The following is a 19,036-nucleotide window of genomic DNA, read 5'->3' on the forward strand; positions in this document are numbered from 1 at the left end:
TCTCTGTTTAAAATAAGCAATTGACACTCACTGTAATATGTAAATCAAAGTGGAAGGAGGGCCCGGTTTCAGTACAATAGAGTGATGGTTATGATCAAAAGAGCTGGAGTCAGGATGTCCGAACAAGTGACTTAGCTTCTCCATGCACCAGTTTCCTTGCCTGTAAGCTGGGAAATCATGCTACCCGCCTCACAGAGCTGTCGGGAGAAGTAGAGGTCTTTGAATAGTGTCTGTCACAGAGCAAGCGCTCAGTAAATGGTAGCCAATGAGGTATTTTCATCATCACCATTATAGTGGTCGTTGAGTTTCATAAGATCCAAATGCAAACAGGCATCCACTGTTCCGTCTCTTAGGATAAATGCATGGATAAATGTCCATAGAAGGCAATAGATGACATTTCTGAATGTTACAGTTGAGTGAGAAAAAAAGGAATGCCGCTTTGGAGCTGCTCAGAGATCCACAACCAAATTTAAGGTGCTAGAGTAATCAAGAAAAAAATGGATTACTAAATATGGAGACAGTATGTAAGTATGTAGGCAGAGGGAAAGTTATGGACAGTTAGTAAAAAAACAAACAAAAACAAAAAGCAAAAACAGAAACTCCCTGGGTCTCAGAGTTAATCTATTCCAGACTTTTTATATGGAGTTGTTATGTTGTTCTTGTTGTTTTTACTATAAGAGCATTTTAAACTCTGAAGTGGAATGGATATAATCTTGAGATATTAATCAAGAAATAGCATCATTTGGGAACCATATAATTTAATGTATATAAAAAATTGGTAGGAAATATTGGAATTTCCATAAGAATAAAGATGAGAGATCAAGATGAGGAATAAGTAAAGATTCTTAAATGGCACAGGAAACTTTGATTTTTTTTTTTAAGTACACTAGAATTTCCATAGTAATATTTTTTTCCTCATCCTTTCCTCCCACCATTTCAAATTAAAGTTAAATTTAGGTGAATGAGCTTCATGTTTAAATGAAAGATCAAGAGGATTTGAGGAGGGTCCTATGACACTATAATGTATTTAATGAGCTAGCATATTTCCAGATGATGAGGTCAAATGTCAAAAGCTTCTGATTTCCCCTGAAATATTGAAGAAACCAATCGGAGAAACCAATAGGAGAAAACTGAGTTGACCACACTTCATACCTGTTGGAAAGTTTGTCTATTCTTTACAGAAACTCCTTTCCGTGTGAGAAATGACAGAGAAAAACCAGTGTCGTATTTTGGGCTTGCCCTGCGTTGTCTCCAGGTTTTCAGGAAGCACTAAATATGGACACCACTACACAGGGCGATGGCTCTAACTACTAAGGAGACCAGGTTTCATTTTACTGCTACTCCCCTTAAACCACAACCTCATGTGTGGGTGTCAAGTTCTTGGCTAGAGCTCTAGCTAAACAGAGCGAGGGTGTCTCGTTTAGAGCAGTATGGATCCTTGGGAAAATAAAGCATGGCTGGAAAACTACCGGGAAGACAAATGATCTAATTTAACCCAAACCACTTTTTAAAATACAGACGAACAGAACAATAACAGTGGAAAATTACAGGAACCCAGGCTCCTTGAAAGGATTGAAATTCAAAGGTGCTGATTATCCATGTCTTTGGAAGAAGCTATTCCCACGGATCGCTTTGCCTACACGGGTACTTCTGAATTTCCCCACTTCCACAAATGTAAATTTGCTGCGGATCTTGGGTTCGAGAAAGAGTTTTAAACTATATTTCATTTGCGACAATAATGAGTTGGCTTCATGTCACGAACAGTGTAGCAGAGTCATTGAAGCTGCAGACAGAAGTAGTCTTTTATCAAAAGATTAGATGGCAGCCTAGCAAGACAGAATTATTATCCAGCCCTGTGTCTTTGGTTTTTCTAATGCAGGTCAAGGCAAGTATTCATCTTACTGAAAGGTTAAAAAAATGGGACTTTTCGCATTTCATATCATAATCTCTCCCTATTTTAAGCAATGATACCAGTTTCCAACTCCACACCTTTTTGTGGGAGAATTTGAAAAGCCTTTTCTGTATGAGCAACAGGATCATTTTTTTTTTACCATGTGACCATGAATATCGGTTACAAGATCAGGGTCCCACAACCCTTGGCACTTCCTGACTTGTGAGTCTGTCTCTCTTGATGCCTCATGGCTCTTACAAGCACTCATCTTTCAGAATTGGAGATCACCGCCCTGGTTGTCTGTCAGGGCCACACTTAGCTCTTAGCAGGGTTCTCTCAGCTTCTCCAGGATCTACGTAGAGAAGGTTATCTTTTCCTTTGACTCTAAACGTCTTATTTTCTTCTGACAGCAGCTAACTTCTATTACAGGATTTGACTCCGTAGAGGAACATTTTGTCCTATATCCCAGTTGACATCCAAAGGACATGAAAAACAGAGATTTGGGGGAAAAATCCTAATTACGTGGCCCAATGTTGCATTTTATTTATGTCTGCATATCTACAGTTAAGCAGCCAGCCTTTATCCAATACCTACTGGGTGCCCAGTGTAGCCTAGTAGAAATAGCAATGGAAGCCCTTACCTATGTCTTGAGAAAATATCAGAACTCCAAGAAGGTGTACAGTGCTACTGCCATCACTTTTCATATTTTAAATACATAGATCCTACCAAAAATAGGTTTATTTACCCAGAAAACTAAACCTACAGTGGAGGATTTCATTTATGGACGACCAGATATAAGCTGCATGCTACACTTAACACATTCATTCATTCGCATATTGATTTTCAACTATATGTCAGGCATTGTATATGTAATAAGTAGATGTAGGAAAACTGGTGACAAATAAGCCCAATCTGTGCCTCAAGTAGTCTGGTGAGATGGGTGGTCAAGTAAACAGGCAACCACGTACAACCGATGAGAGCAGGCATGGGATCGGGGGTTCATGCAGAGCACAGATGGGCCAGACTTAAGAGACAGCTTCCCAGAAAATGTGATTCCTAATGATGAGGAGTTTACCAGGTGAATGGAGTGGGGCCAGGGGTAAGGTGGTTCTATGTAGAGAAAAGAGTTTAAGTAAAGGCCTTTCGATGAGAGAGAGCATGGTATACCCAGAAAACTGAATAGTTTAGGCCTCATAAAACACACAGTGCCAGGGGAAGTGTAGGGAGTTGAGAGAGAGAGCAAGGTCAGATCAAGAAGGGCCTTTGCAATTGTTCACCCATTGTACAAATATTTATTGGATGCTGAGTAACCATGTGCCTGCCAAAAGGTGTTATGGACCCTCAGAGCAACATTTGTGGAGCCCACAATCTATGAACAGGGGGCAACATTGAAGCGCCTTGGATGTACTTTTAGGAATTTGGATATTCATGATCTGGCCAGAGTATGGAGCATTGGAGGAGAGCTTGGGGACAGGAGACCATTAGTGACCTGACCCAAGGCATGGCAATGGGGCTGGAGAAAACTGGACAGATTCAGGAGTGACTAGGGAAAGATTATGCATGGGACCAAGAAATATGTGAGTGTGTGGGGTACAAGGCAGCCAGGGAGATCCTCGGGTGTCTGAGGGGGAACCCAAATAGGAGGAGCCAAGACAGAGAAGGTAGAGGAGTCAAGAGAGTGACAAGTTTCATGAAGACAAGAGTAGATAGAGTGGGAGAAACAGAGAGAGCCTCACAGATCTCCCAAACAGGTCTGTGCATCAGACCTGTTATCAGGGAAAAGGTGTCACCTCCTGGACGTGTTCCCCAGGGGACACAACATTCCTCCCAGAAAGCAATGCTTGCTCTTTCACATTCGCATGAAATGATTGGCAGGATTGGGGTGAGTTGGTGACTTGAGGTCTGAAGAATATCAGTCTGCAGTGTACACGTTTCTGGTCTCCAGAGCCGCAGTTTAAAATGTCAGGATCTCTTAGAGTTTACCAATCTAAGGCCATTCATACCAGGGTGATCACATGTGGGATTTGTTAGCCCTTTCTCTGGAGATTGTGTTTTTTCACTTTTTAATATCCTGTGGTTTTGCTAACTTTCTGGGGGGAAAAGTCCTACAACAGTACACCACGAACTTGGCAGACACGGCAGATACGAAGGCAAGTAGGACCCACGAAAGCTTTCTGGACCAAGGTTTGTTTTTAAGTCAGATGTTCCGCGTTGCTGAGTGTCCACAGCATAGAGAATTGACGTGAGAGTGAGGAAGGCCCCATGCGATGCCATCCGGACCAGACCAAGCTGTGATTGACAGGCAGCTTCTATCTACAATGGCCAGAGTACTGTTAGAGCTGGCCTTCATCTAGCATGTCTTTACGTTGGGAAGCTCATGAACGTTTAGAAGCTTGCCTTTAAACAGCAGGTGAACCTTTGTCCTCACTATGACTATCTGGGCAGAGAATTCTGACTCGAGGCCAAACTCATTCCTGAAACATCTCAGATCCTCCTTTAGCTGAATTTCAGGACCATAGCTCTTCTTTACCAGCCACGGCAGCTGTTGTTCCTGGTCTTGGCTAGAGACGCAGCCGTGTTCGGAAGTGTCCGTTCACAACAATGTTAGCTAGCTCATGAATGCTGAACTACAGCGCAGTTGTAATGCTGCTCTAACGTGGAAGGCTTGCCACACCCCTGATGTATTTAAATGTATTCCTGGAGTGCTACAGACCTTAATCTTGGACTCCTTTCTGTCTATATCCTGTCTAGATTATCTCGTTTAGTCTCCTGCCTTTCAATACTGTCTATGTGCTGATGACCTCAAAGTGTATGTCCATAGCCCAGACGTCTCCCCTGGACTCCAAACTTGTAGAGCCAATTACACTGCTTCTCTATTTGGAATTCAAGGGGCATCTCAGATCCAGTAGTGGGCTCCCAGATGGCGCTTTTGCTTTTTCCTCCCAAACCTTCCCTCCCTCAGTCTCCTCATCTCAGTCGGTAGCTATACCATTTGACCAGTGACTCAAGCCAAAAACCTCAACAGTCGTTTTTGTTCTCTTCCATTTCTTCGTGCCTACCATGTATATATAGTCCACCGCCAGACAGATCCATTCCTTTTATTTTCAAAAATCTCTCAAAGCAATCCACTTCTCTCCATTGCCACGATCCCACCCTAGTCTAAGCCATTGCCTTCTCTTACCCGGATAACCACAAAACTCTTGACTTTCTGGTTCTTCCTTCCCTCTCCTGTCCACTTCCATCCCTGCAGCCAGCATGAGCCTGTGTCCCACCTCTGCTCAGACCTGCCAATGGCTTCCCATTGCTCTTAGCACAACACACACATTCTTCATCAAAACCTGGGATGACCTCCGCATTGCCTGCTTTTCTAAACTCACCTTATCCCTGTAAACCCCTCTACTTCTCTTATTGGCCTCCCTTCTGTTCCTCAGAAACACTAAGCCCGCCTACAGGCCTATGCGCTCCTCCAGCTCCTCAGACAACTTGTTCATCCTTCTTCTTTGGATTTCAGCTCAAATGTCCCCTCCGTGGAGGGGCTTCCTTCTATGAGGGTCAACTTCATATAAGCTCCTCTAAGCAGTGTGCGGGGCAGCAGCATACTTCATTTCTTCAGCACCTATCACAGTAACTGTTTACACTGCTGTGTACATTTTAGTTCATTCTTTCAAATAGTTATTGAATACCTATCATGCGATCCCTTATCGTGTTGTAGGTCTGGGGCTATCGCATGAACCACACAAAGTTCCCTGGAGCTTATAGTCAAATGGAGAAGAGTGACAACAAGACAAATAACAAGTACCTAGAGAATACAATGTCAGGTAATGAGCACGCTAAAATGAAAAGCAAGTTGAGACAGATGATGTGAACAATAAGTGACTGAAGGCCATGTAAGAACGAATGACTGATAAGAAAACATCCCAAATAAATGGACAATGGCTGTTTTATTCAGATTGGTTTTGAAGAAGTAAACAATTTTGAGAAAATTAATTTCAAGCCATATTTCACAGCGTAAGTTTCAGGAGGATTAAAAAGTTAAGTGTGCAAACGAAACCCTAAACTAGAACAAAATTATCTTATCTGTAGATGGGCAGGCAGAGTCCAAAAGTATGCAGAGAAACTCCATTAAATGATTGATCAGCTGCATAATAACTTAATATTTCTGGTGTCAAAAGAAAATCATGAAATTAAGTGAACAAATTGGGGGAAATACTTGCTACAAATGGGAATAATAAAAAGGATAATAATGTTACTATAGCACAAGTCCTCAGTTCTGAAGGAGTTTTTTTTCCCCCTCGCATTTTAATGTTTCTCGAAGTTCATTCACTGTGTACATTTAATGTCGTCATTAAAAATGTTATATCAATGGTATGTCTTACAAGTAATAACATCTAACAATCAACGTGACTTTTTTTAAGTTCATGAAAAGTATGAACATTTAAGGTTCCTGGTAGAAAACGGCTCATTTGTTTAACAAATATTTGAGAGTTTATGATGTAACAAGGGGAGGTGTTGAGTGGTAAACAGAATAGATAAAAATCCTTGCTTTCCGGTGCCTACTGTCGGCCAGTCACTGCAGCGTGTCACGTACACCACTTACTTCCAGTCTAAAATCAGTTGGGTTGTTGCATCGAGAAGAAGTACCTTGGCTAAGACCACTCAATAGTTTAAGGGTAGGAGCAGACCCAGCTCCAGTCTGCATGGCTCTAAACCCTGTGTTCTTTCCTCAAATTACCATATTTGTTGAGCTAAGTGGAGTTTTCACACTTAGTCTTGTTGACAGAGCTGTCATTTTCCGTGTCCTTCTTTCTTCTCACCTGGCTCAGCCCCGGGTTTAGGACTCAATCAAGGAACTGTTGTTGGTGGAAACAGAAAGCTTGCAGTGGATGCGCTAGCCAGGGTCTTCTTAGCAAGGAATAAAGTTTTGCCAGCAAGACACATTAGAAAGTCTAAACTTACATTATTTACATGCCCTGTGTATGCTTTTAAAAGTTGTGCTACATAATACGGACCATTTAAATTTGAACAAACATTTTAGGAATAAAAAAAGTCAACAATCTACAGTTATAGATTTGGGGAAGGACAAGAAGGAAAAAGAACAAACCATACACTGTTCTCAACATCTGCCAGACGTAATTAGTTGTTCTAAGCAGGGTTCTCTGGAAACAGAGCCTGTGTTGGGCAATTCTTGTCCAAGTGATTTATTAAGTGAGTGCTGTCAGGAGAAGGGCAGGGGAAGCAGTGGGGGGGGGGGAAGTTGGGGGCGGATGTGGATTAGCTTCCACCTGATCCCACAGGGAGCTCTGGAACATGAATTGGGGGCCCATGGGGGGGTCCGTCACTGAGGCAGGCAGATGGTCTTTTATACCCCTGTGTTAGCCAGCCGCTGGCTGCGTGCTGCCTGGGGGTCGTGTGGCCCAGCCTACCCAAGGTGGCTGGGGGCAGTTTTCCCTGAGAAGCAGGTAGCTGTGAGCCTTCTGTGGCCAACTCCCAGTGTCTGACATGTATGTGCTGCCCGGTAAAGGGGTCTGGGTGGGACACCTCACAGCATCCTCCGCAGAAGATGAAAAGGAAATTAATTTGGAAGATTACCAAGTGGTAGGTTTTGACACAGAGCAGGAGCCTTCTGGCTAGATCCGCCTGTTGAACATGGGATTTATTATCAAGGAGCTTTTGGTTTTTATTTTGCTTTAGGGTGTTAAGGTATTAGATCAGCTTAGGGAGAAGGAAAATTAGCTTTTAAGGAAGGCATTATGGCAGGTATGCTCTGCACAGGCTGAGAAGGTTCTTATGGAAATTTTTATGTTATTATTGGAAAGAAGGAGTAGAGGATCAGAGGTATAATTGGAAACAATGCTCAGAAACTGGCTTATATAATACCAACTTTGTCAGAAGAAGGAAACCGAAGTCCGACAGCTATCAGATACTTTTATTCTAGACTTTTCTAAAATTGTTTTGCACATTGGTATGTTTCTATAAATACAGGTTTTACTCGCTGTGCTTTGCATAGAATGTTCAACTGTATAATGGTGGACCCATGTTATCATATATTTACCCAAACCCCTAGAATGTACACCACCAAGCGTGAACCCTGATGTAAACTGTGGGCTCTGAGTGATGAGGATTCATCAGTGTAGGGCCATGGGTGTAATAAATGTCCCACTCTGGGGCGGGACGCTGACGGGGGGGGGGGGGTGCTGTGTGTGCGTTGGGGCAGGGGCTACATGGAAACTCTCTATACTTTCTGCTCCACTGCACCGTGAACCTAAAACTGCTCTAAAACATAAAGTCTATTTTGAAAAGTATATAATTATACAAAAAGCTGATTCTCCTGCCCAGTCAGTTGCCTGTGAGATAGACACGATGTTCTGGTGACATTTTTAAAATAAAAAGTTCTCTGCACCGGGACATCCATTCCCACCATCTCCGGTGTCATTTTTTGTCTAGGAGGTGGGAAAGCTAGTTCGGAAATGCCATCCCGACAAGGCCCACCAGTGCCTCAGAGGGCCGCTCATGGAGGACGGTTAAAACAACCAGAATATTCTACATCCCCATCTTCTTGAGCAAGCATTATCTAAAAACATATATTTGGGGTTTTATAAAGGGTTTTTTTTTTTGTATTTGTCTGCATAGAATTTAGGAATATATTTCAAGTTAAAATACACTAAGAATCAGGTGACTATTATACCTTCTATTGATGGTATAATAAATTCCTTCAATAGCTTTTTTCATTGCGTGGAACTCAGTCTATGCTATGAATGATACCTACATAACACACAGTATTTTAGATTATATGTGTGCACACACATGGGCCCATGACTGCATGCATGCACACACACACACACACACACACACACACATTCACCTTCTTTAAAGGAAAAAAGAAACCGTCACCCACTCCATAAAAGTGGTTGACACATTTCCAGAATGCCTGTTCCCGTTATAGATTCAGCCTGCAAAAATAAAATTTAACATGTTAAGCTTTTAACCAAAGTATCTTAGAATTATTTCCTGATATGAACATCGCAGGCTTGTTGGGTTTTTTTCTCTATGACTTTAAGCCCAACGGACAGGCATCTTCCCCACAAGAAGATATTTCAAACGGAAGCTAATGTGGATGAAAATGAAAACTAATAACTTATATGAAATTACAGTAAGCTTTACCCTGTAAGCTGCTTAGCGTTGCCATAGAAACGGGATCTGTTGCACTTTAGTTTAGAAGTGTGATTCCCCGGGGATGAGACGCCATTTCTAATGCTGTTGTGGGTTGTCTTTTCCCCTCCCAGGCCTTGAACCGGGGCATTGCAGCTGTCAAGGAGGATGCAGTGGAGATGCTGGCCAGCTATGGGCTGGCCTATTCCCTCATGAAGTTCTTCACGGGGCCCATGAGCGACTTTAAAAACGTGGGCCTGGTGTTTGTGAACAGCAAGCGAGACAGGACCAAAGCTGTCCTGTGCATGGTGGTGGCCGGGGCCATTGCTGCCATCTTCCACACCCTGATAGGTAAGGCTGTGGACGTGCCACTTAAGACTCTAGCTTTGGCAATTTCTCGTGTCTTTAATATATTTAAATGTATTTATTTCAATAAGTGATTTTTTCAGTAATTATGAAATCTTTCTTGGAAAAATTTCAAGAGACGGAGGACTGGAGTCTGTGCTCCTAGCTCCTATCTCTGGGAAGCTCCAGTTGTCTTTCTCTGACTCCCAAATCCGGTGTCCCAGAGGGAGTGAGTTCATTAATAGGTGATCAGATCTAGGATTAGCATTCAGTAAGGTCAACAAAATAGCAGGTACTTGCTTAGACATGCACCATTGTACTGACTCCGTTAACCTTAAGAATAAAAATAGAAGGATGTTATTTAAAATGAATACTTGTCAGTAGTGAGAACAAACACCACGTTGTTTTATGTATTAAAATTATTGTATAGGGCCTCATTATTCTATTTCATGCAAAGACAAGACTGATTTACTCTGCATAACAGTCTTTCTGTGAAACAACACAGAAGCTGTGTTGTACATACACTGACTAGCCTGCAGTTTCACCAAGATCTTGGAAAAGCACCTTCCTTTAGGACAAGAGTTCTAGCTACTTTCTCTGCCTTCTTGGTGGTGATAAACCCTGAGGCCATGATTTCAGAACTTCTTGGCTTTAAAACAGCTCAGCTTGGGGGGTGGGAGATGAGGGTAAGGGGCATCAAATATATGGTGATGGAAGAACTGACTCTGGGTGGTGAACACACAATGGGATTTATAGATGATGTAATACAGAATTGTACACCTGAAATCTATGTGATTTTACTAACAATTGTCACCCCAATAAATTTTTAAAAAATAAAAAATAAAAAAATAAAATAAAAACAGCTCAGCTTACCTGGCATAACAATTGAATGGCACATCTGTTGAACCCAGTTGCACAAAACCTGTGAATGACACTTCATAAGGCCATTGTGGACCTTAAAATTGGCACAGGGTGTATGAGAGACGTGAATGTCAGTGTTGAATAAAGGAGCCAGATGATAAACTGAAGCCATTTATGGAGTATTCAGATGGCAGCTAATGTTTACTTGTATAACTGAATCTGAAAGTAAATGGGGTGAGGCCACTGTGGTTTACCTTTTTAATGTGGCATAGAATTTGGTGCTAAGAATAATGTGAAAGGGAGGGTGCTACTCCTGGACCACCTGTTCAGCCATACCCAATTTATTCTTCATTTAACTGGGGCTTGGCGCATCAGGATGTGGGGTTGAGAGAAGATTCCTTTCTTCTCCCTGATTTATGCCCTAAATACTAACTTGTAAACTGAGTTTTGAAGAAAACTTCTGTAGCTGGATTTGATCTGGGCCATTTTCAAGGATGACACATGGATTTGAGAACATTCCCTACATGAAATGAATAAGTCTAAATCATTTTTTGTCTAAACAGGTAAATTAGTTCCCTTTTGCTACTAGTCTTTTTATTTGGATTTTTAAATAAACCTAACACTCCCTGTCTTAGTCACGGTTGAATATGACCTTGGGAGTAATAGCCTATTACTAAACTGTCAGTAAGTATGGAAGAGAAAAACTGAGTGTCCTGTGTTATTGAAATTTGTGAGAAAGCTGTGCTCATTGAGATAAATAACACTGCCATTTTCCAAATTAAATCTAAGATTTTCAATTTTAAATTCAATAAAAATCTTAAATTTGAACCAAAATGGGTCTATATCCCACCTATATTCCACAATCGTTTTTATCACTTAATATTTTTACAATGATAGCTTTTTTTCTTTCCACCAAACAGATGTTTTCTATAATTGCTTGAGAAAGCATGTATCAATTATTTTTGAACACATAAAACTCCGATTTTAATGATGTGTCTTCTTCCTGTTTGTTGGCTTCATTTCAGTTTTCTGCCTAAATCTTTCATCACGCTTGCCTTCTGCTGTCTGCTGCATCAGCCATCTTTGCTCACTTTCCTCCCTCCTCTTTTTTTGGTAATCCTGTTAGCTTTCCTCTACCTGGGTCCTGCCCATCCTTTTCTTCCCATTAACTTGACCACAGGCTCCAGGTGCTCCGTCACCATCCCAGACCTTTTCTTGTTTTTCTACCATCATGAAACATCACCATTCAGATTCTATTTTGTATGTCACCTACCCTAGACACTTGAATCCATTTTCACATCTTAGTAAGGCTGAAAACAACTACTTACATGTCTACTATAATAGTCATCTCTTGGATAACTATGCCTGTGACAGGCAAACAGTGACACAGATAAAACAAAAAGGCAAATATTCCAAATGTATTTGACTTGAGAAGCCATGTGTGCTCCAAGGCTGCCTTCCTAATGATATTTACTTAGACTGTTATTGAGATGAATATGTATTCCATCCATGCACAACTCCTGAGGGGCCCGCAGAAACCATAAGAAGCTGTATATCACAAGTTCACCATGCTGAACTCACAGAGTGGAAATATGAGCCAGAGGAGTTCAGACTGGAAGCTTAATTCCTCTATATTCTTTTGTTCAGGTGAAACTAGCCTGATTGCCTTAATTCCTTCTTAGGTGTTATTTCCCCATCACCTTAATGAATTTATTTTTTTAATGAAGATCTTCCAACTTTTCGATGGCATTTACTTAAGGACCTGTGAGAGCATAGAAGAGGAAAAGATTCTTTCTCTTATGGGTTGATTCTGAAAGGATGGGTTGTCTCTTAACTGGCTCTGAAAGACTGAGTTGTATTTCCGCACAACTCTTTCTAATGTTTCCCTTATCTTTGATACAAGATGGAGTGTTGAATTAGGCCCCGTGCTCTAAATTAATATTTTGCTATAGCCATGTAAAATTCCAAATGGTGACTCTTCCTGCCTGTTACATGGCTTGTAGTTTTAACACCATCCCAGCATTCTACATTTTTTTCAGTTTAATGGCCAACTCTTCTTGGTTTCTTTTTGCTTTGTTTCCTACTGAACCTTTCATTCATTTTATTCTCTATGATATGAGTTACTTTTCCCAGCATGATGCCTTCTGTACGTTGAACAAATATAGTTCTCTTTTTCAGATATTCTCAAACACTGATAAAATTCATCCATTTTCCCTTATGACGTTATTAATATGAGTGTTAACCACTAGTATTGATATAGCTGATCTTTGAACATTGGGCGCTTTGACTAAAAGAGTGACAGTAAGAATTGCCCTTTGTTTGACTCCCTTTTAAAATGATCCAGTCTCCACCTGTCCTATTGGTGGTCCAACAAAATATTTATTGAACAGATAGTATGTATATGTCATTCCAGGTCCTATTGATCAAAAGTTGTGAACAGCGGTGAGATAGGTACAAAAGAAATGGTGACCAGAAATACCCCTTTTTGTCAGGTACATGTAGTTGATGGGAAGTGTGTGTGTCCATCACCAATTTCTGGAAGAGCACAGGCAAAAGCTGTTTGCAGTCACTGAGAGGATTTGAGAGATGGTAAAAGTAAACCAAAGTCAAAGTGGGGGGAGTTAAAAACGACTCCTGGGCTTGAGAATGCAGAGCAATAGTGAGAATGCGGAAGAGGAGGAGCTCTTGATGAGAAAAAGATGTGGAAGGCACACAGTCACCTTGCACTTATGAATTGGGGAGAAATAAAGCAAGAAAGAATTCAGTGTTGAATGTGAGAGGTATCCCGTGCTAGGGTTAGGGTAGGATTCCAGATGAAGGAAGTGTGGAGCCTGAGAACTCAGTAGACAACACAGAGAGAAAGGGAAGGGGATCAGGGAAGTGCAAAATAGAAAGGAAACCAGCAGGGAGAGCATTTTACAGTGAGCCCGAGGCTGCATCTGGGAACTTGGACGTCTTTTGACACCAGTAGGCATTTTTTGTGACATGTCTGGGACAACCATATTGAATAAAGCAGATTTATTCTAGCATTCATGGAAGTATGTTTAATATAGCTTTAGCTAGTGCTCTAAATTCAGAAAGATTTATATATCCTGCTTATTTCCTTCTTTATAACCTCATGGTCTCTAATAAAGAAATTTTTAATATTTAGTAAAGTTAGATGCATTTTATCATTCTGCATATCCTTCTTGCTTACTATCTAATGCCTCGGTTAGGTACTCTGAGATTTTTTTTCCCCCAAAGATTGTGTATTATTACATGATGCTTTCCAGGCATTGGAGAAGTCCTAGTTCCCAGCATGATATTCTCTATTTTCGATTTTTTCCCCCCCAATCTGGATGAACTTTGACACTTCGTACTTTCAGTATCTACTAATAATCTACCAATGGCTGGAGGATCTTCTTCACTTAGAAGGGGTTTCAAATGTGAGCATCTCCACATTTGGAAAACCAGTTTCAGACATAGCTCCTTGCCTTCACTCACCTGGTGTCATCTCTGGTCATCAGTGAACGGGTCACAGGAGGACTTCAGAGACAGGCTCAGGCCAAAGAGCACCAAAAGCTCTATTACTGTGTTTGCCCCAACAAAGGATAGAACCTTCTACTAGGTCCTTTTCATTACATTTGCTGTAGATGAAGAATTTTTCTTCCTTGTGTTTCATACTCGTTTCCTCTGATGCTTTTCTTTTTCTTTTTGGACCCCACCGTGAGCCAGGCATTCTCTCCTTGAGAGATTTGTACAGGTTATGGGTTTCCCCAGATACGGCTAGAGCAGATCCCACTGATCATACAAACAGTTTCCCAGGAATGCATGGTGGAGATTGTGAGAGAAAGATGGCTCCAGAGAAATGTACCCATCAGCCCCCCACCCTAAAACCTTATGCAATGAGCCAAATGAGAAGACACTTGGAATTGTGTTGGACTGACAGACTTGAAGATTAGAAGATCCACTGGCCCAGAAGTTCACGTCTAATCTATGCACACCCATTGCCTAGTTCTAGATGCCCAAATTGCAGGAGCCTTTGGGGTTTTAGTTCTTGGCCTTTTTGTTCTTGACCTTTGTTGGAACCTGCCAATAAGTGTCCCTTTCTAAGCTAAATTGTAGCCACTACTCTTCACATGAACTCATCTATGAGACCATTTTTTAAAAAAATTGCAAGGCACCACCAGACCTTAGTTTAGGCCAGTCGTCCAGGAACAGGTGTTGTCCTTTCTCTCTCAGTCTATAAAAGAGGGAAACTTGCTGACCTTGAATTTGATTTCATTTGGGTGCAAGTTAATTTCACCTCTTGAAATTAGTATGGCCTGACCCCCTAATTCATATCGATGTGCAAACCACTGCTGTGGATTTTTTTCTTTAATTTCTTTACATGTTTATTCCCAACAGTGACCTGTAAGGCTTCTTACGTGTTCCAAAGCAGCCTGGGCAGTCAGCAGAGCTCAGAGGAACACCACTTTTGCAACTGAAGTAATTTTTAGAGTGGTTCTGTTTGTCAGTCTTCCCTTGTCAACAAACTTTTCCGTTATTCATGGATTATACAGCAGCCCGCAAAGGGTGAATTCGTACAATTTGATGTAGTTTAAACTACCAAGGGTCCTAGGAATGAACATGCAGTTTCAATGTAGTCTCACAATTTATCACTATGTAACAAACCACCCCTAGACTCAATGACGAGCATTTATTCTTGCTCACCAGACCGTGTGCCGCTGGGTGGTTCTTTTGGAAGAGGCTGTGCTCATGCCTCTGTGGTCACCTGACAGTCAGGAGGAGGCGCTGCTGATCTTGGTGGGCTCCCTGGGGGAGGGGCGGGAATCAGCTGACTCTAGGCTGCTCTAGATGGTGTCTGCTGGGTCAGCGGGGCTCTCTCTTCCACATAGTCTCTCATCCTCCACTGGTGTCACCTGAACTTGTTTAGATGGCTGTGGTAGTACTCTAAGTGAGAGGAATGGGACAAGAATCAGAAGTGGCACGCCATCACTGCCATGGCACACTCCTGGCCAAGACAAATCACAGGCCAGCCCAGGTTCCTAAGGTGTAGGGAATTAGACCCCAAATTTTGACAGGAGGAGCTACAAAATCACAATGCAGAGTGGGGATGTAAGGAGAAAGAATTGGGGGCATCACTCTACCAATTATTCAATCAACATATACTGAACACCTTCTATGTGGCAAACACTGGGCTAGCTCCTGGGAATTCAGACATGACTAAGGCATGCTTTCTAGAGGAAAGGAGGTATTACACAGTAAATCATTACAAACCCTGCTCTACCAGATCTTGATACCAGTGAGGTAGAACTTGTGTCCTGGTGTTAAGATTTCACATTTACTTTTCTTACCTTGTGCGTGGGTTTATGATCTCTCTCTCCCAGTCCTGGGCAACGTTTGTACCTCCCGTTCCCGTACCCGCCAGATGAATGTTGCACAGTGCAGATTGTAGGTGAACATCTCATCTGTCTGGGACCCAGCCCTCGCGCAGGTAACCAGCCTCCTCACCTGTGCTGGGTTAGTTGGCACAGTGCCTGGCCTGTATAAGTCATTCAGTCATTTTTATTGAAGTGATTTAAATATCAGCCATACAAACGCACACACTTTGGAAATGATACATTAAAAACACAGGGGTGAAGTTACCCATCCTAGTGAAAAGCTTAATAAACTGAACAGAGTGGGCCAATCAATAGTGAGAATTTTAAGCAGGGGAACTTGGGAATTTCAGTTAGACTAAGGGTTCTTACATTTGCCTCTTGGAAATACATGTATTATCCTGTTATTAAAATGGGAGGAGGGCTTTCTCCTGGATTCCCATGGGAAAATACAGGCATATAGACTTGTTTTCATTAGTGTTAGTATTTCATGGCATTTTGCGACACGTGCTAATGACTACTGGATGAACAAGCTTGAGAACCACTAGTTCTGGAAAGGGCCCCTCACCCTGGAGGCCGGAGGTCAGAGGAGCAAAGGATTTGAATGGCTCTTCGGTTCCTCCTTGTTTGGGTAGGGTCAGAGCTGTAGACCTGTAAATAGGTCAAGTTATCAGCCTCTTACTGCAGCCATGTAGGATAGCTATTTACGTCTGGTGAAAAACCTTGTTTAATTTTTCTTTTTCATGTTCTGCCCTTCATAGGGAATACGAGCTTTTTCAGAACAATCTTGGTGAGGCAGTTTATAGAAGTTGAAGGTTACTAAACGTTATTAAGGCAGCTAGAGTGGTAATTATGGACTCTATGCAAAGCACTTTAAACAAATTACCCCCAGCCAACAGCTCCTGCTAGAAAGAGCTGGAGGGCACAGGATGGGAGGGAAGGGGGGACAGGGTGAATACCAGGTGTTGGGATTTTATTTTCCCAGCTCACAGGATAGAAACAATCTTTGTAGTTATAATCAGACTCTTCTTCTGCCCTGTAGGGGAGGAGTAGAAGGAAGGAAGGAAAAAAACTAGGGAGAAAAAGCTTTCCTCGGCCTCTGAATTTTTCTGGTAGCTGAAAGAGGAAAAGAAGGAAAGAGAAGCAAAGGCAGCTTTGGGTCCCTAGTACCCAGGAACTTGGGGACCCCAGAAGAGCCCAGCATGAGCTGCAGGCTGAAATAAACAGGGCCGGGGACACATCCTGGCAGAGTCAGAAAGCTGGGCTGGGCTCATCAGCCATAAGTCAGTCCTTCAGACCCTGTTAAACTTTAAAAGTTTACCCTTCATTACTCTGCCGAAAAGCACTGTTTGTGATATTTTAGTGAAAACATTCTGACATATGTAGATATATTTATAGAGCATAGAAAAGCTTATTTACATTGACCTCTGCCGTCCCCGGCCACGTAAGCAAACTGTGTGTCCTGCGCTCAACGGCCCAAACTCACAGGTCCTACCTTTCTTGCCGCTGTCCCAGAGCCTCATGGGAAAATAATTCTCTCTCTCTGTTTCTCAGAAGCCTCCTCTATGAGTTTGCTAGGGCTCTCTATGAGTTTGCTAGAGCTCCCCAGTCTGCGACTGGGGAGCTCAGACTACAGACATTTGTTGTCTCAGTTCTGGAGGCTGGCAGATCAAGGTGTCAGCAGGGCTGGTGCCTTCTCAGGCCATGAGGGAGAATGTCCCATGAGGGAGAATGTCCCAGGCCTCTCCCCCAGCTGCAGGTGCTTTGCTGGCATCTTCGTGCAGGCATCACCTCGCTCGCTGCCTTCAGGTTCACGTGGCGTTACCCTGCGCACATTTATCTCCATCCAAACTTGAAGGACAGCAGTCATGATGGATTGGGAGCCACTCTACTCCAGCGTGACCTCATCATACCTAATCACCTCTGAAATGACCCTGTTGCCAAATCAGGTCACATTCTGAGGCCTGGAGACTAGGATTCTACGTAGGAATTTTGAGGAGACCCAGTTCAACCCATAATGCCACCCTCTTGAGTTCAGCCTTGCACCAGTTTTGTGGCCCCCAGCTTTGGTTATACAGTCAAGTCCACTCGGCTGGCATCTTATATCAACTCTAACCTTTACCAGGGTATATTAGCTCATGAGCTATTTATAGCTGGCCCTGGGCTCTTGCACATGGCAATGCACTGCTCTCCTCGCCCAGGATGGCTGCCGTTACCATGGCCGGCAGCCTCTGCCAGGGTCCGACACTCGTGTGGGCAGGATCGCGATTGTCTCCTTGCAAGTCCCAGTACGTGAACGTTTCCTGCCTGAGTGAAAACAGATGCACAAATAAACAGCAGCAGCAATAAACTCTGAAACAACATTTCCAAGGTTCAGCACCTAAAGTAGACCATTTGTAGGAGAAAGTAACAACATCTTCCTTCTGGCTTTCAGATTCTGTCAGCTTATCTCAGGTCTGAGTGCCTCAGGCAGAGCCTTCTCTACTTCACTTTCACCTGTGTGCCTTCTGATCCAACTAGGAGCATCACAGCTGCCTCCTTTCTTCCTTGGTCATTGCCATAACTAATCCCACCTCCTCAGGTCTTTCCTCTTTCTGTCGGGTGACACCCTCCCTCCTGGATGTATCTTCTTGGTGCCTCAATGGTCCTGCTGGCCCCACTTCACTCCACACCTAACACCTTTGCTTACCTGGCAGCTCACCTTATTGTTTTCCCTCTGCCCCTCCTTGGAGGGCTTGGCCCTCTATTCCTGCATTTGCCTCTCCCGTTCCCCTTGTTCCCTGCACACCTTAGCCCTTCCTGCTCCTTCCCCTTGAAATCACTTTCTTGCACATCTGCCCACAGTGGGATTCCCATCTGTGTATTTAAACGTCCTTGATATCATGCCAAGGACCTCCCATAATTCAAGACTAATCCTGACAGAGGACGGATGGTCATTTCTTTTTACCAGTTAAAGTGGTAATAAGTCGTTCCCCAAGCTTTGAAATGGGGGGAGGGATTCTTATTATTGGTCATAAAGTGAGACTCTCACTGCATTCTATCTCCTCTCTGATTTCAAAGCAGCTTCTACAGTTGTCAAGTACATTAACATTCATATTGATAAAAGAAAGAAAGCAGCAGGAACACTGCTAATTCAAGTACTATGTAAAACGTAATAAAAAACCACATAAAGAGTTATTTTCCTGTACAGTCTAAATATGGATTAATGAGGTAGAAAAAAACTTAGTATTTTATTTCATCTCTGCTAATATCTGTCGGAATGCCTGGCTATTAGGGAGTCTGTTCTCTTTCTTTCTTTACATCAGTTTGGCACCTAGGCATTCATTCAGCTCATATTGGTTAAGTGCCCACTAGGTTCCAGTCACACTCTGATCACAAATCTTGATGTAGGAGGGACTTCAAAAGCACTTCAGAGAGATCCTTTTTCCAA

General features: G+C 42.6%; 1 protein-coding gene across 2 annotated transcripts in view; it reads left to right on the forward strand.

The window, feature by feature from the left end:
• Positions 1–19,036, forward strand: part of ANKH (ANKH inorganic pyrophosphate transport regulator) — a 125,845-nt gene that overhangs the window by 65,290 nt on the left and 41,519 nt on the right. Inside the window, exon 2 of one of the 2 annotated variants that reach the window (XM_081054005.1) lies at positions 9,175–9,391. The exons of the other annotated variant lie outside the window; for it this stretch is intronic. Within the exon in view, the coding sequence (XP_080910131.1) occupies positions 9,175–9,391 (217 nt within the window). The remainder of the gene's footprint in view (positions 1–9,174; positions 9,392–19,036) is intronic. 2 annotated transcript variants of the gene reach the window in all.

This window comes from Rhinolophus hipposideros (assembly GCF_964194185.1).
Source record: "Rhinolophus hipposideros genome assembly, chromosome: 7".
NCBI classification, from domain to species: domain Eukaryota; kingdom Metazoa; phylum Chordata; class Mammalia; order Chiroptera; family Rhinolophidae; genus Rhinolophus; species Rhinolophus hipposideros.